This window comes from Lepisma saccharinum, chromosome 26 (assembly GCF_977018435.1).
Source record: "Lepisma saccharinum chromosome 26, izLepSacc3.1, whole genome shotgun sequence".
Taxonomy (NCBI): Eukaryota; Metazoa; Arthropoda; class Insecta; order Zygentoma; family Lepismatidae; genus Lepisma; species Lepisma saccharinum.
The window spans coordinates 1241227-1266261 of NC_139254.1; the positions used below are offsets into that span (position 1 = coordinate 1241227).

The 25035-nt window shown below is 37.8% G+C and overlaps 3 protein-coding genes across 3 annotated transcripts in view; all 3 read left to right on the forward strand.

Annotated features, from left to right (window-relative positions):
• The first annotated feature begins 491 nt into the window (after nt 1–491).
• Nucleotides 492–25035, forward strand: part of LOC145979354 (nardilysin-like) — a 90723-nt gene continuing 66179 nt past the window's right edge. Inside the window, exons 1-6 of the mRNA XM_083112217.1 lie at nt 492–790; nt 13091–13206; nt 15105–15196; nt 17976–18116; nt 21156–21324; nt 24621–24994. Of these exons, the coding sequence (XP_082968343.1) occupies nt 579–790; nt 13091–13206; nt 15105–15196; nt 17976–18116; nt 21156–21324; nt 24621–24994 (1104 nt within the window). The 5' untranslated portion in view covers nt 492–578. The remainder of the gene's footprint in view (nt 791–13090; nt 13207–15104; nt 15197–17975; nt 18117–21155; nt 21325–24620; nt 24995–25035) is intronic.
• LOC145979777 (cytochrome c oxidase assembly protein COX19) lies at nt 4567–5113 on the forward strand. Its single transcript, XM_083112756.1, has one exon. It carries the CDS (start codon nt 4829–4831, stop codon nt 5111–5113), a length of 285 nt encoding a protein of 94 aa, XP_082968882.1. The 5' UTR covers nt 4567–4828.
• Ppcdc (phosphopantothenoylcysteine decarboxylase) lies at nt 5139–5913 on the forward strand. The gene has a single exon (XM_083112755.1). The coding sequence runs from the start codon at nt 5139–5141 to the stop codon at nt 5733–5735; it is 597 nt and encodes a 198-aa protein (XP_082968881.1). The 3' UTR covers nt 5736–5913.

Genomic DNA, 25035 nt, shown 5'->3' on the forward strand with positions numbered 1-25035 from the left:
AGTGACAGAAAAGGAAGTGAACTAAACCAAATCAATAAAAAATCATCCAAAATTAGATCGTAAAGTGCTCAAACCAGGTCAGAACTGCATGCTTTCCCATTCTACTAGTTGATCCAAAAATAGCAAGGTCCAGTCGACTTGAAATAAACATATAATACGATTCCTGGGTTCGGGTTGCACAGTGGTTCGGATCCCACTTTAAACTGTAGGTCCATTTCCGTTTAGCCTCCCTGTGCATAATGTGGACTTAAAACAACAAATCAATCAATATCACGATTCAATTACAAATTTATTGTAACAAGCATACAATTAATTGTAATTGAATTATTCGGCTAGTAGGTGGAATATAGAAGCTGACGTAAATTTAAACCAGAAATGTGTCTTGCATTACATTCCAATCTAGTGGCAGTGTTGCATTGGAAACTTTATGTGCTTTTTACAAGCTGCAGTTGGCAACTCTGTTGGTGGAATGCAAACGAATCAAGAATCGAAGCCGGCGAGTACCGCGAGTCACTCTCTCGCTGCAAAACTTGAGGAAAAGTTTCGATTCATCATGGATTTTTAGTGGCAAGCGAAAAATGGGTTCAGCATGCACCACAACATGTATGGCCAAAGGGTTCCAAGGTGACGACAAGGGAACCCCTCAGTTTAACGGAAGAATTAACGGGACCAGAGGTTGTTCGCAGGCCGTGAGTGAAGATGATAATCTGATCAAGAAACCTCTGGACAAGACTGCGACGACGCTTTTGCCCAAGCTGCGGATATCTCCAAATGATAAGAAGGAGTACAGGTAATTACTGCTTGGTTTTATGTGCGATTAAAGTCTGCTTCTTGATCTGGCTATTGTGGTTCCAATTTTCTAACTGTTGGGCTACTACGAGACACGAAGAAGGGAAAAATGAGATGTAATTCTAAACTTGTGCAGTTAGACAATATGTATGAACTAGGGATGGCCAAATACGGATATCCTAATGATCCGTTGCATCCAAAACGGATATCGGATAATTTGAAATCAGGATAACCTTTATCTGGATTTTGTGGCCTAGTATGACCAACAAAACTTGCCTCCATTAAGTACATTGTATTTACTGCATAGTTTCAAATACAGGTACTATTTCGCCAGTCTCCGTGGCGGAATGGTTAGCATAATGTACTACGAATCCAGACATCCTTCGTTGGAATCCTGAGTTAGTTTCATTGTGTTCCTCCATCTAATTCCAACATTTCACCATTAAAATGTATCTACACTATGTTGCCATACGATATTCAGGAAAATTATATATGTACTTCTCTCTCCCCCTCCGCACGCGTGTGTGTGTCACAAATACTAAATACAGTATAATTTTGTGCCTGGATAACTGGGTGACAAAATTTGTGGAACTATAGGTGGTACTGGAAACTATGGCAAATCGATAGGCACTTCGATTCCTTGTTGGTCGATTGTGTGTTAGCCGACCTCCGTGGCGGAGTGGTTAGCACAGCACGCCCAGGGGTCTGGGATCGAATCCCGGCCCGGATATTGATGTTCTTTGGGAGTGTCCCTTCATTAATTTAATATCTTCAATCATCCTCATCGTCGCGATTACCAAAAAGTGGCATTACCCAAAAATCTAATCAAAATCAAGCCAATTGTGTGTCGACCCTTGAGCAAAAACCATTACAATCTTATCTCATTTTCTAATTTTATTATCGATTGGTGATGTATACCGAGAGAAAAATGTCAAGTGCAAATGACAAAATCACATGGCATACACGACCTTCGGAAAAACCACTTGGTCAGAGCGGTTGCTATGCAACAAGTAAACACGCCGCATATTGATTTACATGACGGAAACTTGTTTTCCTCGTGCAACCTACTTCTGTAACGTGCGAAGTGTTTGTGATCTATCGATTGTTTAAAAGTGCAGTCTTCCCAGCATTTGGAGAGGATAGTTTTCAAAACTCTAACATTTATCTAGTTATTTTTTAAATAACATAATTGTTATGATAAAAAGATGAGAGTAGCTATGAGTGTTCTATTGGAAGAAAGAATGTTCGTTCACTTTGAGGAATCGCACATTATTCGTTGTTGAAGTAGAATTAAGTCCTACGAGTAAAGTGCCTGCCTATGTATGGGCGCAGCTGAAATAACCGCTCGTGGATAGATCGAAAGAAAAAACGCTCACAGGAAGGATGACAGCAAGAATTCTCTACCCATTTATAGCGGCAGATAATAGTAATACACCTTTGAGGTGGTAGTAGAGTCCAGCGGCGTATACTCTGGGTCACCTAGGTAATCGGAGATGACCCGGCTATAATTTTTTAAAAAGTTGTTTTTTTATTTCTTCACAATATTCTTCCGAACCAATCTTTGTCACATATTTCTTTGCTTCCAGCGCGAAAATGTTTTCAACCGTTTGCCGCGGAATGTCCGTGAGGCTTTTTCTCCAGCTGGTGGAATCTGGTGACGTCATGGTGAGATTCCACCGGCTCCCTTTAAATCCCTTACGGGAGGGGTAGGAAACACTGCTTCTCAGGCGCGGTTATTCCGTGGCAAGGGTAAGCTCCTTCTGGAGAGAGTCCATCGGTCGCACTCTCCACCCCAGAGCCTTTGCCGTTCCCTCGGCTGGCAGTGGCGCCCTCTTCTGCCATTCTTCCCCGATGGCCTTTGTATCGTAGGAGCTGTGTTGTTTACGACAGGGAAATTTCTCGGGGAAAAAAAACAGAATTCTGGGTTCACAAATTGCGTACTGAAAAAGAAAGTAGAGAAAATACATCTGAAAATGCGCGAGAAACAGGGAAATCTGAACAACATTTGCGAACCAATTCTATGTTAATTCTCATTTTACATTTGCTTCTGTCTTACTGATCTCTGCTATTTCAACAGATATTGTAAAAGGAAAAAAAACTTTAATATTGAAAATGAAGGTAATTAAATAAATTAAAATTTGAACTAGAAATTCAACAAATTACACCGACCTCCGTTGCGGAGTGTTAGCACAGCTCCCTACGACGCCAGAGCTACAGGGTTCGAATACAGGCCTGGGTGTTCTTGGTAAATGTCCCTTCATCAATGTCATATCATCACTCGTAGTGATTAACCAAAAGTGGCAGAAAAGCAACGTCAAATAACAATTTAATCAATCGATTAATGAAGTAATTAAACTATATGCTTACTTTTTTCATTTTTGTATTTTAAGATGCGTGATTACTTTCTTTGTAGCCTTCAAAACCAGTACTTCTTTCACAGAAATGAATAATTTTTAAAAGGGAAAGCTATCAGAAATAAATTATATATATATACGTACACATAAATTAGTTAATTTAAGTTGTTTTTCCCCCGCTTTAGATTAATAATGATCATAAAGATAAAAGATGTATGAATAAAATATATAAACAAAAAAAGCAATGATTCCAACTTATAAAACCTTGCGCATCGCAGGGAATTTAAAGCTGGGAAAGGGAATTTTTCAGCATCCATAGGGAATTTAATTCTGAGTCAAGAAGTAAGGAACCACAATAGAAGATTGGCGCAGGGAATTGAATGCGTGTTGTAGGTGGCTTTGTGCTGTTCTTCCTATTAGCGATTCGAAAATGTAATATTTGTTTAGCTGTTAGTGGTTTGTATTCGTGCTAGTGCTGTGTTTACTGAAGTTAAAAGCAATGGATATAATACAATATTTGCGTGTGAAAATATTTGGAACGGGATCTTTTCCGGAGAAATTGGAAATAGTTAATGTAGGTAGGCCAGTAACATCTCTTGTACACAGGTCTTGAACTTAAACTTCCATGTATACAAACAAAAATCGGGAATGCACGAGTAACTGGACACTGGGGTAACTTGAATTTTAGACTTCAATTAATATTGACGGTTTTTATTTCACTACCGCATTCCTTTCATATTCGTTGTTACAGGTTTTTTCTTATAGATTTATTATATTTTCTTGTTTTATTATTTGAAATTCTAAACGTAGATTAACTGCAAGTGCAATCACAACAATTATTCGACAGTGGTCGCAACAATAAGGTAACATTTTTATCACATATATTCATAAATCCTGTATGGATGTTGAGGTAAATTTGCAGGGAGACTTGAGGAGTGGGTGGATGAATCAAGTGTCGGAGATTACCCACTAGTTAAAACCAGGATACGCCACTGGTAGAGTCACGGACACTTCTGGGTTGTAATAAATACATTTACAAGTTATCCAACCTTCTGCATGATTCTTCTCGTGATTTTTCGCCTGTTAATGCTACCCTCTGGTGGTCGAGCGTTTAATTAAGAGTGGTAGTGTAACGGGTCTCACTTATTGCACAACACTTAAGCAACCTTGTGTTCTGACGTCACGGGAGAAATCTTTATATAGCATACATTTTCTGTGGCTCGGGCTATGATACTAATTGACCCATACCAAACTTAAAATTTGTAGGTTGTAAAAATTATAAATATTTATTTTGTAGGAAGACTGATGTTTATTCATTAACTTTAACAACGCCGCATGTAAGAAACGTTTAACGAAAAAAGGAAACTAAATGTAATTAATTGCATAGTTGCCGTTTACTGTGCGGTAAGGGACTAATAGAATGATCCAAGAACAACATTGAGATGAACTTGTGTTATTAGGTGCAAGGCTGCTTGACTGCTAATGCATGAAAATTTATTTCTTTAGAGGATATTTAATCCACGATGCCATGGTCAGGAATTAACGTTGAAATGAGTGGATAATTGAGGAACAGCATACGGACTATTCTAGTGGATCATTATCAATAGGAACTGTTCGCATCTGACTATTTCTTCAGGGCTATTTTTATTTTTTATTTACCCAGTGATTGCTCCTGAGAAATAAGCATGTCATCGATGACATTTGGCCAAAAGTCATTTAATGCAATTCCACCAGACAAAGGTAGTTTTCCATTGGATCATTATGGCGATTGTCAAAGAGTGATGGTAAAGTATATGATATGTTTAAAAGACTGTGGATACGATAGTTCTGCTTGTCGGAAAGAAGCTAAAGAGTACTTGTCGTGCCGCATGGAAAAACAACTGATGGCAAAAGAAGACTGGGCCAAGTTGGGTTTTAGTGACCTAGAAAGTGGGGAAAAAATAGAACAGAAGCCAGATTCCAGCTCTTGAATAGTAGTTGTGAAATCCTGATAGAATGGCATCTCAGGACAAGAACTCGAAAGAACAGAAATATCATATTCTTCTAGCATGTACTGGAAGTGTTGCTACAGTCAAGATTCGAGAAATAGTGGACCAGCTGTTAAGTTCCTCCTATGGGGCACAAATTGAAATTCGGTTAGTAGTGACAGAGCATGCATGCCATTTCTTTCAGTTGAATGATATACCTAGTGCTGTGAAAGTTTATGGAGATAAAGATGAATGGTCAATGTGGTCTAAAAGAGGGGATCCAGTGCTCCATGTAGAACTGGGAAAGTGGTCTGACATCATGGTCATTGCACCATTAGATGCTAATACGTTGGCAAAAATTGCACAAGGTTTATGTGACAATCTTCTTACATGTACTGTAAGGGCTTGGGACACTAAAAAGCCACTGGTATTTTGTCCAGCAATGAATACTAGAATGTGGGAACATCCTGTAACAAGCCAGCACATCAATATATTGAAGTCTTGGGGCTACAAGGAGATACCCTGTATTGACAAGACACTAATTTGTGGTGACAAAGGTCTGGGTGCGATGGCAGATGTGTGTGATATAGTTAAAATTATTTTGAATCGGCTAGTTGAAAGTTAAATATTGTTCAATTGATATCAGGAATGCTCTGCTCTGTTGATAATGTTAAGAGTCTGTGCAAAAGTCAGTGCTAATCAGTAGTTGTGCACTTTGTATTTATTATTATAAGCAGAGCTACACAAGGTTTGTAAAAATATAGCAGTTGTAATAGGATATAAGTTCTTAATAAATTGGTAAACAGAAAAAACAGATTTTAATGAATAAACCAAAGCTGTAATTTAATTATTAAGATATATATATAAGGAAATGCATATTTTGGCACCAACAAAATGTTGGAATTTTTCACTAGGGTCAGGATATGTGCAAGTAAATATTGTTTGACCAAATACCTGGGTATGTACCCAAAGTGAGTTAAATCATGTTTTTATTTTATTTTATACACTAATCAGTACAAAACGGTAGTATAAAAAAAAGAGTGAAAGTACTTCAACATGCTATAAAGAAATGAAACAACATGCACTAGTCCTTTCTTATCAATTTGTACTAACAGGGGTAACAGTTCGTTATATCGGAGACACATTTCTTCATTTTTACAGAAGAAACTACTTACGCAATTGAGTTTCTCCAAGCTTTCCAACGTTCGTCGATGTTTTTTCTTTCATCGTGGAATGTATTTGACCGGGAAATAGTGTATTTTTCAAGAGAAATATCTCACCAACTCACAATTGCCATTGCTTTCGCTACGTGAATTGCATGTTGCATACGTTTGATGACGTAAGCCCCTGTCAGTGTTTCCAACCCCCTTTTTTTCACTATGCTTGCCTAACCTAACCTTATCGGAAATGGTTCGTTGGGCTATCCGTGAATGGTTCGTGGGGCTATCCATCAGCTACCATGCATAATGTAAAATTTTCACACGTGACGAACACGATAGTAGGTATTTTTTCGTGAAGAAGGTTGGAAACACTGCATAACCACAACGTGAGTCAAAATGTGCCCACCATATTGTGTGTTACAGGAGCGAAGAAAGGAATAAAAAAATCACTCTGTATGTGAAAAATTGCGTTTGTTTTTGTGTAAAAGCATAATGGCACCTTGAACTATGTTCCGCAATACACAATTGGTAAGTACGAACCATGCGAAACACAAAATATCAGATTTTAATGTGTCTCTGATATAACGAACTGTTACCCTAACAGGCTGTTTAAATACAATTGTAAGTCGGTAAGTAGGTCACAAATGTTTATTAAGAAAATACTAAGTGAGATACTGATTTAAAAACTTTTTTTTTTCTCAAGATGATCTCCACCGCTTGTCCCATCGCTTTATCAGTTCCTTAAAACCTGCTACATGAAAAGTCTTTGGGCTGCTGTCCCAGCCACAGTTCTACATCTTCTTCATCAAAATGTTTGACCATCTTTGCAAGAATTTTTCGACCCAGTTGTGCACTGCTTTATGCGACAACACACTTCCCAGTGTAAGCAGGAAATTTTCCTTATGAACAAAGTCCTTTTGCCCACAAAAAATGCACAACAGCACGTAGACTCTAACGTAACAGTTAATCCAATTTCTACATAGCTCTGCAATAGTAAAAATAAGCATGCGAAAAAATGAAAATTAAATAATAGAAATAAAAGAAGATTTATTTTGAATTACCAACATTTTGGGGCAACAACATAGACATTGGATGTTTTGAAGATGATTGAGCAACAAGTGGTGAACCAGTTTACACAGAATGCCTCATGTGGAATCATCAAAGCTCAAGTCTCCCTCAGACATACTAGAGACCACTCCACACAGGTAAAACAGCGAATAGTAAGATGAAGCCAGGGCTAGCTCAGTTGGTAGAGCAATGACACAGAGAATCAGGTTTGAATCCTGATCAAACTTGCATTTTTTGCTAAAATTTCTACATACTAGAGACCAGGCTACATTTTTGTTCTTGTAACATCAAAATATTGGTTTCTTTTCCTTTATATTGGAAAACATCGCAGCTACAATCATACATAGAACAAAAAGTAATCGCAAGTAAATTAACTTTAGACATTTAATATGCAATTTGTAATAATTATCCACTTCTTGGGTGTGGATGCCTCAATCTTAGTTCTCTCACATTTCATCACAAGTGAATGTGATACATACAGGGTGTTCTGAAAGACATTCCCCATATGTTAAATTTACTGTGATTCGTAATTTGACCCACCTCTGCATCAGAATGAATGCTCCAGATTATGTTCCCTGTTTACTCAACAACCAGCGATTCCACCTACAGACATGTGGAACTCGACGTAGGACACTGTGAATGAATGCTGCGATTTGGCCTATGGTGCAGGACATTTCAGACACCTTGTATATATTACTTTCCCTAAATAATATTCTTGTTGGATTTCTTAATTTTGAAACCACTAGCAGGTTTTCTTCAGTGTTAAAATTCAGCATCAAATAGTAGGATTAAAAAAAAATGTTAAACAAAAATTCATGTGATGTTCAACCTTTAATCAAGATGGAAGACAAACCGTTAAAGGTTTTGAAATCTCGGAATCCAACTAAAAGGTACGAAGTAAGGTATGCATTTTTTTAAACATTGTCTTCCCTTGTAATATCATTATGTAAATTCAAATAGGCATTTATAGGTGTGTTTCACCTACATCACAAAGTGTTCAATTGTGGCTTCAAGCAGCCATGATTGAGGCTAGTTCTTGTAAGCAGACAGAAGTCAAGCGTGCGGGCCGTATACACTAACACACACATTCGTGATTTAAAACACATGTGCAGTTCGTGCAGATGTAATGACTGTTGGGCAGTGTACCACTTGCAGGCAAGATTATTGCCAGTCTGATATAGGCAAAACACATTTCACTCGTCCATTTCGTCATTTTTTACATTCCGACTTACCTATTATGCATTGCGAAACATTATTTAAGGTGGGATTTTGCTTTTTTCACATTCGAGTATTTATTGTTCGTTGCTTTTTCACTTCCTTTACACGCAACATGGCAGGCAAATCTTGACTAGCGTTGTCTATCATCTGTGGGTATGCAGTGTTTCAAACCATCTTAACCGAAAAATTCCTACTTTTGTGTTACAGATTTTGTATTTTTTCCCAGGTTCCAAAACCCCACAAGCCATGCACGCATAGCCCCACACACCATTTACAGATAGTCCCACAAACCCTTCGATTAGCCCCGCAAACCATTCATAAATAGCCCCACGAACCATTCATGGCAAGGTTAGGTTAGGCAAACAGTTAAAAGTGTCATGTTCAGGGAAAACAATGGCATCATTGAAAACACTGACCGGGGGTTACGTCATTGAACACACAGAACATTTGGTTCACGTAGTCGAAGGTAATGGAGGCAAGAGCTTTTGTGCATCGCAGAGACATTAATGTCAAAAAAACATGTTTTACTGGCCGAATAAATTGAACGAGGGGAGAAAACACTTCCACGACCTTTGAAAATTCTACAGAAACTCAGTTCCGTAAGTACTTTCTCCTGTAAAATTGAAGAAATGTGTTTTGTCTATATCAAAATGTTACCGGCAAGATTTTTTGTTGCATTTTTTAATACCCCATACATTTCTTATTTGTATTTTTTTTTATGTTGCCTTTCTGCAAGTTTTGGCTAATCACAACAATGAGCATGGTGGTGATTAGGTGAAATTGTTAAAGGGAGACTCAAGCCTGGGAACTACAGTGGTCAGATCGAAAGGCCACTACTTATGCTCTTGCCCATCAAGCCATTTGTATTTGATTATTTTAGTCGCTACAGAACTAACAACAACAAAACTGGTGGTTTTTTTATTATTATTATTTAAGTAAGTGAATGCATAATGGTTCCGATTGTTTTATGACTTTTTTCAAATTCTCCTAGCAGAGAGACTAATTATTGTAGAATTTTGGAAATCCTTGTCACACGAAATTTGAACCTTCCTTAAAGTATTGAGCACTCTTTGGATTCGAAAAATTACCTTACGCAAGCATGCCTGCTTCCCATGGACAAGGTATTCTCTGTTGACAAGCGACAGTAAGTGGGAATGAATGTAGAAGTAAATCGGAACATTAGTAGAATGCATTTAGGGACTTTATTTCAATGCTAAGAGAACCAAACCTGACCTGCCTAACCTAACCACGAACAAAATCTTAAGTAATCGCTAAAACTCCACAGTATGTGTTAACAGACATAAATCAAAATCGAACCATGTAAAAATTGCATTCGTAGCATGATGAAATTGCAATAAAAGAAAAGGAACCTGTCCTACTGAATGTTTCAACATGTTTCGATATCTCTTTTTTGGATAATCAGAAAGTTTAGATACCTATTACCTCAGTTACAGTTGGGTTGTTACATGTGACTACACAATCAGTCTGATAAGATTTAATGTCCTGTTCCTACTTCTTTTAATTTCATTGCAACAGCGAGGATAAACAATGATTGTATGAAGTTACTGAACATCATCAACGCCAAGACTAGAACTAAACCACAATTGTTGAAAGTGGAACTGTTTGTTGGCAACTCAACATGCTTGTCCTTAATAAGTTAAAACATAAAATAGGTGCTTGCAAATGGTTCTCATACATACACAGTCTCTTTCTCTCACACAGTATCTACAGTATTGGTCAAATTATTAGACTCATTGAAAAAAAAGAATCACATTTCCTTGTTTTGAAAGTGTTCTAACTAAATATTTTTGACGGTTGTTGTAACTTTTATAGAATTAAACTGTTTGTCTGCTTCCATATTATCTTGTATCTCACAATCCTTTCTTTTACTGTGTACAAAATATAGGTGGCAGCACAATTCTTTGCACATTCGCAAAAATGCCTGGAAAAATGCGTACATTGTTACCATGTTATTTATTCTATTTTTTTGGTTATAAGAACTAACTAACTAACTAACTCTCTAGCCTTCTTAAACCCGAAGGTTCATGGCTGCAGCAACACAGGCCTTCCATCTGTCCCTATCTTGAGCAAGATCTATATACTCTTTTCCATCTCTACCGATTTCCCTTAGGTCCATCTCAACGTTGTCCCTCCAGGTTGTCTTGGCCTTCCTACAGGTCTCTTACCATCTGGTTTCCCAACAAGAATCCTGTAAACTCCTCTCTCCTCTCCCATTCGTGCCACATGGCCTGCCCACCTAAGTCTTCTTGATTTAATTATTCTAATAATATCTGGACATGAATACAACTTATGTAGTTCTAAATTATGTAACCTTCTCCACTCACCTGTCTCCTCATCCCTTTTAGGTCCAAATATTTTCCTAAGGATCTTATTTTCAAATACTCTCAATTTATGTTCTTTCAATGTAAGGGACCAAGTTTCACAGCCAAAATTACTGTTTTGTATATTTTAACTTTTAGTTTCTTAGATATTAAACGAGAAGACAAAAGTTTATGAAGAGAGAAGTAACATGCATTTCCTGAATTAAGCCTACTTTTTATTTCCTCTTTAATATAATTTTCATTTGTTAATATTACTCCTAAGTATTTGAATTTGGAAACTGGTTCAAACAAGTTTTTATCAATAATTAGATTTTGATTATTACCTAACACTTGGTTTTGGCCTGTAAGCATATATTTAGTTTTCTCTTTGTTAACTTCCAAACCTATCTTTAGCAGTTTTGAAAAATATTTTAGCATTATTCTTAATTGTATTCACATCATCCCCCAGTAAGTCTACATCATCTGCATATGCTAACAACTGAGTCACACCATTTAATTTTAGTCCTTCTTTAGTTTCTTTTACCTTCCTAACAGCATATTCTAAGGCAAAATTAAAGAGCAATGGAGATAATGCATCTCCTTGTTTTAACCCATCATGAATTGTAAATTTGTCAGATATATTAATACCCACACGAATTTTACTTTCTGTTTCACTGGTGCATATTTTTATCATACTAATGAGCTTCTTAGGTATTCCAAACTCTACTAATATATTATATAATTTATCTCTTTTGACCGAATCATATGCTTTTTTGAATTCAATGAATAGCTGATGGACATTTTGATTATATTCCCACTTTTTTTCAAGTGTCTGTCTGATGTGAAAAATTTGATCTGTAGTTGATCTGTTACGTTTAAATCCACATTGATAATCACCTATAATTTCATTAGCATATGGGGTTAGTCTTGTTAAAAGAATGTTAGACAATATTTTGTATGTTGTTGAGAGTAGAGAAATTCCACGGTAATTATTGCAGTTCATTTTATCACCTTTTTTAAACACAGGAACAATTATGGATTCTTTCCACTGTTGAGGGATTTCTTCTTTATTCCATATTAAACAAATTAATTTATGAATTTGACATATTAATGAATTTCCACCATATTTAATTAACTCAGCTGGTATTAAATCAATGCCAGGTGCTTTGTTATTCTTTAGCCTTTTAATAGCATCTTTAACTTCACTCAAGTTAGGTTCTGGAACTAAAGGTTCTGCTGTGTATACTTCATTTACTTCTGATTTATCTCCTACATGGACATTTAAAAGGTCATTAAAGTAGTTCTTCCATCTATTTAGAATATCGCTTGGGTCAGCTAGAAAATCACAGTCTTTATCTTTTATCAAGTTTACTTTAGGTTGCCACCCCTTTCTAAACTCATTTACACCTTTATATAAATCTCTGATATTTTTATTTTTGCTGTTTGTTTCAATTTCGTTAATTTTGCTTTTCAAGTAATCTCTTTTTTTACTTCTAAACGTGCGGTTAACTTCTCACTTTATTCTATAATAATTGTTTAGATTTGTATCATCAGAGTTATTTAACCACCTAAGTCTAGCCTGATTTCTTATTTCTATTATATTATGACATTCATTATCAAACCATGACTTACTTTTTCTCAGTTTATGGTATCCTATACTTTCTTTAGCTGCTGATTCTATTGCATTACGTATGTGCTCCCAATTCTTATTTACATCTGTTTCATTTATATTTTCATCATCATTTAAATCCTGCAAAACATCAAATCTATTTGACAGTTTAATTTGGTAATCTTTCTTAATTCTTTCATCAGTAAACTTTCCTGTATCAAATTTTAGAACTTTTAGATTTTGTTGCTTATGATTTATCGCTGAGAGCAGGGTCCGGCTTTAAAATAATGAGTCCAATAATTTGGCCAATACTGTATATAAAATTTTAATCTTGTCAACATACCGAACTACGAGCCGCCACTTCTTTAAATTAATAATGAAAAGATTCTCTTGGAGTATCAACCAGGTGGGTTGTGGAAAGGATTCCAAGCTTTCAAGAGCTAACATCACTCATTGTGAGTTTTTCATAATTTGTCACCAGGAAAGCTTCAAGGTTTACTTTACACTAATATACGAATGACTACACATATGCTCTACATATTTTCATACGATAGTATATGCTTCAGAAAATAGACCTGTATCAAGACTTATGCAACTTTTTCAGAGCCATTCGTCTGGCAAATGGTTTAAGGGCTCTGCTTATAGCAGACCTGAAAAAGCCAACAAACGAATCGTCGCAAGAGACCAAGATTTCAAATGGCGATTCAGGCACAGTTAATGGTAAGTATGTTGTGCTCTTGAACTCGATTCTGGAGATTTCCATTCTGCACATTTTTTAAAAGAAGTCACATTCCATAACACACTATTTGTCTGAACGTGTCGTCCTGTGGGTGGACGCTGCTTTAACGCATTTCACTAACACTGTGCTTGTCTGTTGTGTCTGTGTTTATTGCTTTTCTCACTTCACTTTCTGAACTGAGAGTTTCGGTGTTGAAGCACCTCCTCAACATTTTTCATGCATTTTTTTCCTACAGCCACTGCTTGTTGAATAATAGCCCGTGATCTGCTCCAGAGCCGAATACTTAGTGCCCTTTCTTTTGGGGTGGGCACTCCAAGGTTCAATACCTGCTGGGAACTCCAAAATATTGGTGTTCACCAATCATTGTGAAGATAATTGGGAAGCTACTTGAAAAGAAGTATGTAGTGGACTTCAGTCGTGAAAGTCAAATACCAGCGGAAGTCAATGCATTTATAGCCATCGCCCAATGTACAGGATGAGTCAAAAGTCAGGTTACATACGAAGTTTCTGACCGAGTGATGGAAGATGCTGACAAAAGGGGTGGAGTACTTTCCTGAGTGGCCAGCATGGTCTCCAGACCTGGAACAAATGGAACTTTTTCTTTGGGGTCATTTAAAGGTGCTTGTCTACTCAGTTAAGATTCAGACCAGCATCTGAAGGAAAGTTTTGTGCAATGTGCAGACGTTCTGTAGAACTGGAAATGTTGCATGCGCAAATGCATTGATATTCAAGGAGCACACATTGAAGATATACTTTAAACCCCTATGTAACTCAACTTTTGACTCACCATGGATTTGTATTTCTGTTATTTAGCATTGCTTTTTTGCCACTTTTGGTTAATCTTGATGAGAGCTGACCTCTGTGGCTAGAACAGCACACAACACCACCAGGTGTCCCAGGTTCGAATTCCAGCTGGGGCATAGGTGTTCTTTGTGAGTATCCCTTCATTAATTTCACCATATCATCACTCATCGTAATCATTTCGATTAGCCAAAAGTGGCAGAAAAGCCACTAAGTAACAAAAATCAAATCAAATCGCGATGATTAGATTAAATTGATGAAGAGAGACTCACAAAGAACATCCATGCCCAGGCAGAGACTTGAACCTTGGTACTTTGATGGCGAGATCAAAAGCCAACCACTTAACACATCCCCGCCTGTAAACGATCGTGATCATTTTAAGGTATGTGCTTGTATTTGCTAGCATTTTTTTCAGTTTCTTTTTTTGCATTTTCTCTCCCCCCCCCCTTCCCATGTTCCCATGTTGATTAGGAAGCAAAAAAGGGGTGCACCATGTGACTTTGAAAGGGGAGGTCCGATGCAGTACCCGAGAGCATGACCAGGGTGTCAAATTACCGAGGACTCCAGGCGGCCTCAAGACATTCGGATCCTTGGATGACCAATGGGAAGGGAAGGGGAGGGGGGCATTGCTTGGGGACACCAACAGGAACCCTCAAAATGGTCTGGTTCCTATTTGCCTGGCTGAAAAAGTTGATGAAAAGAGTGCAATTTGCAGCCTCCACGGTGCCATTTTGAAAAACTCAAAAATTTGAGATGGTCACCACATTTTTTAAAAGTAAGTTTGGATTCAGAAAATGCCTGGGCTGGCCGTTGAATTGTTCCTCCAAGAGCTGGGCATGAATGTGTCAATATACTCCAATGAAGAGGTGCTTGGAAGACCTTGAAAGTTGAAAGGGATGTTGCACAAGAAGAAAAAAATGTTTTAGTGGTGGTCCAAAACAAGTAGCACCACCTTGGTAGTGAGCAAATTCAGTGTTTGCCTCAATCCCTTCATCAATTGCATCTAATCATCATTCATCCACATCATTGCTTATTAACCATTGCAGCCAATCTGGTATTAATAGAATTTATTTTTCAGGATTGTCAGAAAAGGAAGCAGAGGAAATATCAAATACCCAAGTAGAAGAAAACATCCAAGAAGATGACGAAACAGAAAAGGAAGAGAATATGGTAATATGTACAGAATGAGCAAGCTATGCCTGTGTATATGAATATCTATGTACTACAGTCCCACCTTCCTTTTATCTGGCACGGTAACCACCTTTATGGCTGTGACCCTCTGTTGCAGCATTTCCCTACGAAGGAACTCGTGGTCAAACAACCAATTAGGCCTAGTGCTTGGGCAAGAAGCGATAACATTTAAAAATCCTTCTCTCCAAAGTAACCAGTAGGGAAACAGCATTTTGTCAAAATAACCGATCTGCACTGTGATGGCACACTGGTTCCTACACCATCCCGGGAAGAGAGTATTCTGAGAGTTGGTATTTTTTCAGAAATTAAATATTTTAGTCCTAAGTTATTACATGCTAGAAATTAGTGGTTCTCACGCAAACACCAATGTGGTGATCTACACTTATGAGATCTCGCTCTCTCTCTAGGCTTCTTAAACCCAAAGGTTCAGGGCTGCAGCAACACAGGCCTTCCATCTGTCCCTATCCTGAGCAAGATCTATATACTCTTTTCCATCCGTACCGATTTCCTTTAGGTCCATCTCAACGTTATCCCTCCATCTTCGTCTTGGTCTTCCTACAGGTCTCTTACCATCAGGTTTCCCAACAAGAATCCTGTAAACTCTACTTTCCTCTCCCATTCATGCCACATGACCTGCCCACCTAAGTCTTCTTGATTTAATCATTCTAATAATATCTGGGCATGAATACAAATTATGTAGTTCTAAATTATGTAACCTTCTCCACTCACCTGTCTCCTCATCCCTTTTAGGTCCGAATATTTTCCTAAGGATTTTATTTTCAAATACTCTCAATTTATGTTTCTCTTTCAATGTAAGTTTCGCATCCATATAATAATACAGGCAAAATTACTGTTTTGTATATTTTAACTTTTAGTTTCTTAGATATTAAACGTGAAGACAAAAGTTTATGAATAGAAAAGTAACATGCATTTCCTGAATTAAGCCTACTTTTCATTTCCTCCTTAATATCATTTTCATCTGTTAATATTACTCCTAAGTATTTGAATTTGGAAACTGGTTCAAAGGAGTTGTTATCAATAATTAGATTTTGATTATTACCTAAAACTTTGTTTTGACCTGTAAGCATATATTTAGTTTTCTCTTTGTTAACTTCCAAACCTATCTCTTTAGCAGCTTTGAAAAATATTTTAGCATTATTCTTAATTGTATTTATATCATCCCCTAATAAGTCTACATCATCTGCATATGCTAACAACTGAGTCACACCGTTTAATTTTAGTCGCCACCCCTGGAAATTTTCATGTACTTTTTTTCAATTTATTGCAATTTATAAACTAAGCACTTTATTTCACCTCATTTTGCGTCATTGTTTAAAAATGGTCTTAAGATATCAAATTTGGCACGAAACTTTCATAATTTGCAACACTGAAACTGTTAATTTGTAACTTTTACATGTTCCGAAGCTTCTCATACTACTGCGTTTGCTGCTGCTACTAATGTTAGAAGTAACTATTATGTAATCTTGGTTGTAATAAGTACTATATTATTCATATAATAAACTTATTCGATGCTAAAATATACTAAACTAAAACTGCTACTGATGCTGCTTCCACTACTACTACTACTATTAGTAGTAGTAATAATAATAATATAATGATAATAATAACAATTTAAAATACAGATAATGCAATAATTTTAAAAATGAACCCCCCCCCTTGACATACTTCTGCATATGTCACTGGTCTTTATCACAATATTTTTGAGCGGAGGGGGTGTCCTCGAGATCTTTGATTCGACCCTCCTAGGAAAATTTCTGGCGACGTCCATGTACATGAACATTTAAGAGTTCATTAAAGTAGTCCTTCCATCTATTTAAAATATCGCTTGGACCGGTCAAAAAATCATCATTTTTATATTTTATCAAGTTTACTTTAGGTTGCCACCCCTTTCTAAATTCATTTACGCCTTTATATAAATCTCTGATATTTTTGTTTTTGCTGTTTCTTTCAATTTCGTTAATTTTACTTTTCAAGCAATCTCTTTTTTACTTCTAAACGTGCGGTTAACTTCTCACTTTATTCTATTATAATTGTTTAAATTTGTACCATCAAGAGTTATTTAACCACCTAAGTCTAGCCTGATTTCTTATTTCTATTGGATTATGACATTCATTATCAAGCCATGGCTTACTTTTTCTTGTTTTATGGTATCCTATACTTTCTTTAGCTGCTGATTCTATTACATTACGTATGTGCTCCCAATTCTTATTTACGTCTGTTTCATTTATATTTTCATCATCATTTAAATCCTGCAAAACATCAAATCTATTTGACAGTTTAATTTGGTAATCTTTCTTAATTCTTTCATCAGCAAACTTTCCTGTATCAAATTTTAGAACTTTTAGATTTTGTTGCTTATGATTTATCACTGCGAGTGTTTCTCTTAATTTAGCAATTACTAAATAATGGTCACTGGCACAGTCAGCACCTCTATGTGAACGAACGTCAATTATACTAGTATGCCTTATCAATGAGAATATGATCTATCTGATTATGAGTTTTACCATCTGGAGAAGACCAGGTATATTTATGGATATCTTTATGTTTAAAAGTAGTACTTACTTATGAGATTGATAATAATTAAATTACTTTCTTGATATAACATTTATTTATTACTTCTGAGGTTATGCGCCAGTCCAAGCTCATGGCATTGAGATGTCTGTGCTAATTTTGAGTAACAATATTCTTACGTAGGAAAGGTGTCAGGTCTCTCTGACTAACTATTGGTTGTTTGCAGGCAGCCGCAGCATTGTGCATCAAGGCAGGCAGCTTCAGCGATCCTCCAGAAATCCCAGGATTGGCCCATTTCCTGGAGCACATGGTGTTCATGGGCAGCGAGAAGTACCCAGAAGAGAATGATTTCAGTTCATTTGTTTCGGTAAGATGCCTTACTATTATTTTAAAACAGAGTTTGAGTGACGGAAGAAACTTTCTTACACCTTGTACTGCAAACAGCACATCCTTTCCTATTGCATGCAGTGACATATTTTAACTAAATATATATACTCTATGTGATCAGAAGTATCCGGACACCCACCTGAAAATAAAGTACAAGTTTGGGCAACCCTCCATCGGGAACACTGGCTGTCAATACAGTGTTGGCCCACCCTTAGCCTTGATGACAGTGTTCACTCTCACAGGCATACTTTCAATCAGGTGCCGGAAGGTTTCCTGAGGAATGGCAGCCCATTCCTCGCCAAAATGAGAAGAGGTATTGATGAGGATCGGTGTGGTCTAGCATGCAGTCGACTTTCCAAAACATCCCAGAGATGTTCTATGGGATTCAAATCAGGATTCTGCGCAGGCCAGTCCATTAGTGGGACATTGTTGTCGTCAAACCACTCCCCCACAAGCCCTGCAGTATGGACGGGTGCTCGGTTGTGTTGAAAGACATAATGGTCGTCTTCGAACTGGTCTTCGATGGTAGGCAGCATGAAAGCTGTTAAAATGTCAACGTAAGCTTGTGCCGTGACATTGCCATGTAAAGCAACAAGGGGGCCAAGTTCCCTCGAGGAGAAACATGATCAGACTGTAACCCCGCCACCTCCGAATTTCACTGTCAGCACTATACAGGCTGGTAGGTGTCGTTCACCAGGCATTCGCCACACCCACACCCTACCATCGGATCGCCACATTGTGTACTGTGATTCATCACTCCACAAAATGGTTTTTCACTGTTCTATGGTCCAGTTTCGACCCTCCTTGCACCACATGAGGTGGCGTTTGGCATTTGTCTGTGTGATGTTTGACTTATGGGCAGCTGCTCGGCCATGGAAACCAAGTTGCCGCACCTTGCGCCAAACAGTCATGGTACTTGGAGTAGATCCTGATGCAGTTCGGAATCTCTGTGTGCTGGTGGCGATGGATGATTGACGATAATGCTGTATGACCCTCTTCAACACTCGATGGTCTCTGGAGGTCAACATGGGAGGTTGGCCTGCACGCTTTTGGGTTGTACACATCCCTTCACTACAACATCGGAAACAGTGGACAGAGGGATGTTTAGGAGGGTGGAAATCTCACACACAGACTTCCTACACAAGTGGCACCCAACCAACTGACCACGTTGAAAGTCTGTGAGTTCCTCAGACCATCCCATACTGCTGTCTCACACTGTCTGCAGACTACTGAGTTCGCTGACTATGTGTTCCACATGGTAAATGGCAGTACTGTGTCGCCCTCTATGATAAACACACGTTTCGTGGTGTGTCCGGATACTTTTGATCACATAGAGTATATTGGAGGCACATAGTGGTTTGGATCCCACTTTAAACTGTAGGTCCAGTCTCGATTAGCCTTTCTGTGCATAAAGTGGACTTAAAACAAAAACTGCATCAACTTCTCATTCCTATCATCAGACCAAATGTTTTTATAAATAACCATTTAGCCATCTGGGATTGAATTTAACATAATGTGGTGTTTATGACAGTAAATAGTGAATAAAATGTTATGTACATTCGTTCCTTGAAAAGGAAGGTATGGTAGCTTTCCTGGCGACAGGATTCGAACAAGTGTTCTCGGGTTACCAGCCAGGTTAAGTCGATGTTGGCTTCCAACGTTTCGAGCGCATGCATTGCTCTTATAATCAGGGAATATAGAAATGGAAACCACTGTAGGGTTAAATATATGACTATTATGTGACAAAGTTTGGACTCTTGTCTTCTTATTGACTCACTCTGGATCCTGGTGTTCTTATTGGCTGGAGCTTTGTTTTTACGGAGGAGTGAGTTCCAGGCGTGACTGAGCTGGAGTCCCACATCCCTATAGAGATTGGTGCTTTCTTGTGATACAGGGACATGGGACTCCAGCCAAAGCTCCAGCCAATAAGATCACCAGGATCCAGAGTGAGTCAATAAGTAAAATAAAGTAGAAGCCTGTGGAATGTGAGAAGAAGAACGATAAACTTAATAACAATTAAAGGAAATTGTATAATAAAAAGAATACTATTCACCATATAAATTGTATAGATGTTTTTCCAGAATATATTTTTGGTTTAGACCTTCCGTAGTGGGTAAACCTTGTGTTTTCTTTCAAGTATAAACGTTATTACTCAATCCTAATAGCCTTAGGTATATTTTGTTTCTACCCAGAGCTAAGCTGGCTCGTGTCAAATAGAACGTGGCAAACAAGAATCCTGTAAACTCTTTTTTCCTCTCCCATTCATGCCACATGGCCTGCCCGCCTAAGTCTTCTTGATTTAATGATTCTAATAATATCTGGACATGAATACAAATTATGTACTTCTAAATTATGTAACCTTCTCCACTCACCTGTTGCCTCATCCCTTTTAGGCCCAAATATTTTCCTAAGGATCTTATTTTCAAATTATGTTCCTCTTTCAATGGAAGGGATCAAGTTTCACATCCATATAATATTACAGGCAAAGTTACTGTTTTGTATATTTTAACTTTTAGTTTCTGAGATATTAAACGAGAAGACAAAAGTTTATGATGAGAAAAGTAACTTGCATTTTCTGAATTAAGCCTGCTTTTTATTTCCTCTTTAATATAATTTTCATTTGTTAGTATTACTCCTAAGTACTTGAATTTGGAAACTGGTTCAAACAAGTTGTTATCAATAATTAGATTTTGATTATTACCCGACACTTGATTTCGGCCTGTAAGCATATATTTAGTTTTCTCTTTGCTAACTTCCAAACCTATCTCTTAAGCTGCTTTGAAAAATATTTTAGCATTATTCTTAATTGTATTTACATCATCCCCCAGTAAGTCTACATCATCTGCATATGCTAACAGGTGAGTCAGACCATTTAAATTTAGTCCTTCGTTAGTTTCTTTTACCTTCTTAACAAGGACACCAATTTCACACAACAAATTCTCAAATCTCAATCATTAAGAACAAACACTAGTATTTTACTGCCTTCACGTTTCATAGGATTATTTTTTTCTACTTCCAGAAGAATGGTGGTACGTTCAATGCCACAACAGAGAGGGAAATTACTATATTCTACTTCTCGATGCAGCAGAAGAACTTTGAAGAGGGCCTGGATAAGCTAGCTCAATTCTTCATATCTCCCCTGATGAAGGAGGATGCTATATCGAGGGAAATCAAAGCTGTGGATAGTGGTATGCGTCGCACGAATGAAATAGCATTCAAGCATCCATACTACATTACACACACCTTGTGACAATTTTTTGGTGCAGTGGTGACCATTGGCATAGGCAGGAATGGGCCAGCACTCCCGATATTTTGCCAAATTACATAGTTCCACAATGCAACTTGTAAATGAAAAAGTGGTCGTTTTAAAATACATTTTCAGGTGCTGAATTTGAAAAATTACACTATCTATTCTTGATTAGCTTTAGCTTTTTTTAAAATGCAAGGCAATGCAACTGAAATCAACACCCAAATGTTATATTTTGTATGCCCCGTATGCAAAGACCTTATTTTTTGTGAATGCAATAACACCGAACATCTTAATCATTCCTTGAAAGGGGGGATTCTACTCTCCTCCTTCCCCACGAAAAAGCCTGCAGATGTCCTTGTTGAAAATTATCTGGAAAAGTTAGGGAATTTGGTTTTGCAAAATGTGAAGAAGCCCTGAAGGTAGTACATGTGTTTTCATATTTGTATTTGTATATACATGTGTGTTGTTATCAGGGCCTGGATTTTGATGACGGCATCTTTTTTTCTTATGTAGTATGCATTGCTCTTAGGTATTAAAATCCTGAATACGAACTTCTGGTTATAAAAATGTGAATTTTATTGTGCATTTTTACGTCATATTTTCTACTTTTCAAGTTTTACGTCATTTTTGGTCATTTTTCACGTTTTAGATCTTTCTCGGGTCTTTTTTTTCTGACATAATTGCAAAAAAAACGTAATTTGCCATAATTGCATTATGTTTCACTCACTGATTTTTAGCCAGGAACTGACATTTATCGCCTTGATGTTTGTAATAATAAAATGAATTCTATCGCCACACAATTGTAGGAACGAAGCAACATGCTGTGCGACATTAGAGGCAACGCGTTTTCGGAACATCTCTGAGTTCTGTCGCTTCGCTAGTCAGCGAGCCTAAAATGGTCTTCTTCCTTCTGACGGCGTAGCAGGTTGCGCAGAACGACATGCTCAGAAATCATTCGTGAAAGTGTTACCGAGGTGCGAGGATCTGGTTTCTAGACTTGAGCGTGCGATTTCGTAGTGTGTTCCTCACATAAAATATGCCTCCTGTTCATTCCAAAGTTTATCGTAGAACGCTTAGGGTACAAACGCGTGAAGTTGTGGCAAACGTCTTGCAATTCATGCAAGAAGAGGCTGACCAAAATGATTTAAAGTTGCCTCTTAAAAAAGTCATTGACCGTGTTTGTGCTGTGACAGGTGTATCTTTTCCCCCATGGCGCAGTGGTAGCGTCATTGCCTTGTAATCGAGGGGTCCCGGGTTCGATACCCGGTGGAGGCACAAGTGGTTCGGATCCCACTTTAAACTGTAGGTCCAGTCCCGATTAGCCTTACTGTGCATAAAGTGGACTTAAAAAACACCAACTCAAACCAAGACAGGTGTATCCTTAAGTACGGTAAAATCAATTAAGAAGGAAAGTTCGGCGGTTCGTGCTGGATCATCGTCATCATACAGTACGCCCCGTAGAAATAAAAATCGTCCGCGGCCGTGTACAGATATAGATGATTTTGACATGTGCGTTGTTCGGAGAACAATTAATGAATTTTACACCGTAGACAGGCAAGTCCCAACAGTAAAATCTGTGCTTGCAAAATTAAGGAAAACCATCGGATATAAAGGGCAGGCAACCAGTTTATTGAAGATCTTCAAAAAACTTGGGTTTAGGTGGAAGAAAGTGGAAACTAATAGACGTGTGCTTATTGAGAGGAATGACATTCGGAATGCAAGGATTGCTTATTTACGGGCCATCAGTAGATATCGTCGGGAAGGCCGTCCTATTGTATACACCGATGAAACATACATTCATAGTTCCCACACAACCACTAAAACATGGTGAGACGATAGTCTCGAGGGCCTGAAATCTCCAATATCCAAAGGGCAACGTCTCATTATTGTCCATGCAGGCAGCGACAAGGGGTTCATCCCTAACGCCCTTCTGATATTTAAATCCAATCAGAAAACTGGAGACTACCACTCGGAGATGAATTCCAGCAATTACATGCGGTGGATAAGAGAAATGGTCATTCCAAATTTACCCTCAAATTCCGTCTTCGTAATCGACAACGCATCCTACCACAATATTCAGAAAGAAAGATGCCCTTCGTCTAACACCAAGAAAAAGGAAATGCAAGAGTGGCTATTAAAAAACAATATACCATTTACGGACGATATGTTCAAGCCTGAACTATACAGCCTTATAAAACTGCACAAACCGAAGATGAAATCCTACATTTTAGATGAACTGATGAATGAACATGGCCACACAGTCCTTCGCTTGCCTGCATATCATCCCGAATTAAATGCTATAGAGAAAATTTGGGGCATTTCTAAACAATGGGTTGCAAATCGCAATGTGACTTTCAAATTAAATGATGTGTGGGAACTTTGTAAGGAAGCGTTTTCGGTGATTGGAGAGGAGGAATTGGAGTCATGTTGCAGCAATGTTAGAAAAACTGAGGAACAATACATTCGGACGGAGGGTTTGCTGGAACCAGAAATAGAGCGTCTGGCTTTCAGGGTTGGCGACAGTAGCAGCAGTGCGGACGATTCATTGTCGAGTGCAGAAGATTCTTGTTGCGAAATGTCCGATTCAGGTTCTGAACTTGACGGCATAGAAGACCTGGAATAAATCATTGGTTTCTTCATTTGATCGTATTTGCAGTATTTACAACACATAAGGTAAGCTTATTGTATTGTTTTCGCTAGTGAGCTTTTGTTGTTCTACAATTCTGCATTGAGTCATTGTGGCCCACTGTTTTTTTGTTCACTTGCAACGCTGCTTGAGAATTGTAAACACGCGCCAACAGTCGCGCGTTGCAACTCCCTCACCAGCTGATTCGGTTTCTGTGCGACTCGCTTTCAACTTGCGCATAAGAACACCTCAGAGATGTTCCGAAAATGCGTTGCCTCATTACCTACTGCAATAATTCTGAATAAAATAAGATTTTGACAGATTTTTATACCTAAATTTCACATACGCGTACACCTTGTAATTCTAATGTTACAGAAGTAAGAACTGTACCGTACGAACTGTCATACCCTGAAATAAAGACAACATTTTCAAGTCATTTTTTATGTCATTTTATTGATATTTTTAGGTCATTTTATTGATATTTTTAGGTCATTTTATTGATATTTTTAGGTCATTTTATAGATAATTTTTTTCTGATATTTTTAAGTCATCAAAATCCTGGCCCTGGTTATAATACATATACTATACAAAATTTCTTTGCTTGACAGAATACGAAATGGCTTTAACATCTGATGGAACAAAACTGGACCAAGTTCTCTGCAGCATAGCAGAAAAGAGCCATCCAATCAACAAGTTTCGCTGGGGAAATAAAAAGACGCTGCAGGATGACGTGAGCGAAAAGGAACTGTATAAACGTGTGCACGAGTTCAGAGAGCGACACTATTCCTCACACTACATGACGCTTACAGTCCAAGCATGCCAAGATCTTGACACGCTTCAGGAATGGGTGGAAAAGTACTTTTCAGACGTTCCCAACAATGGACTTCGCTTTGAGACATTTGGCCACTTCGGAAATCCGTTCAGCAATTGTCCTAGTTTTAATAGGATATACAAGGTTATTCCTAGTAATGATGTTCGTCAGGTGAGTAATAATTGTAGGTAACCTTAGTCACTAACTGAATG

Coding starts and splice junctions, on each gene's coding strand:
- LOC145979777 (XM_083112756.1), top strand. CDS start 4,829: ATGTCATCGATGACATTTGGCCAAAAGTCATTTAATGCAATTCCACCA.
- Ppcdc (XM_083112755.1), top strand. CDS start 5,139: ATGGCATCTCAGGACAAGAACTCGAAAGAACAGAAATATCATATTCTT.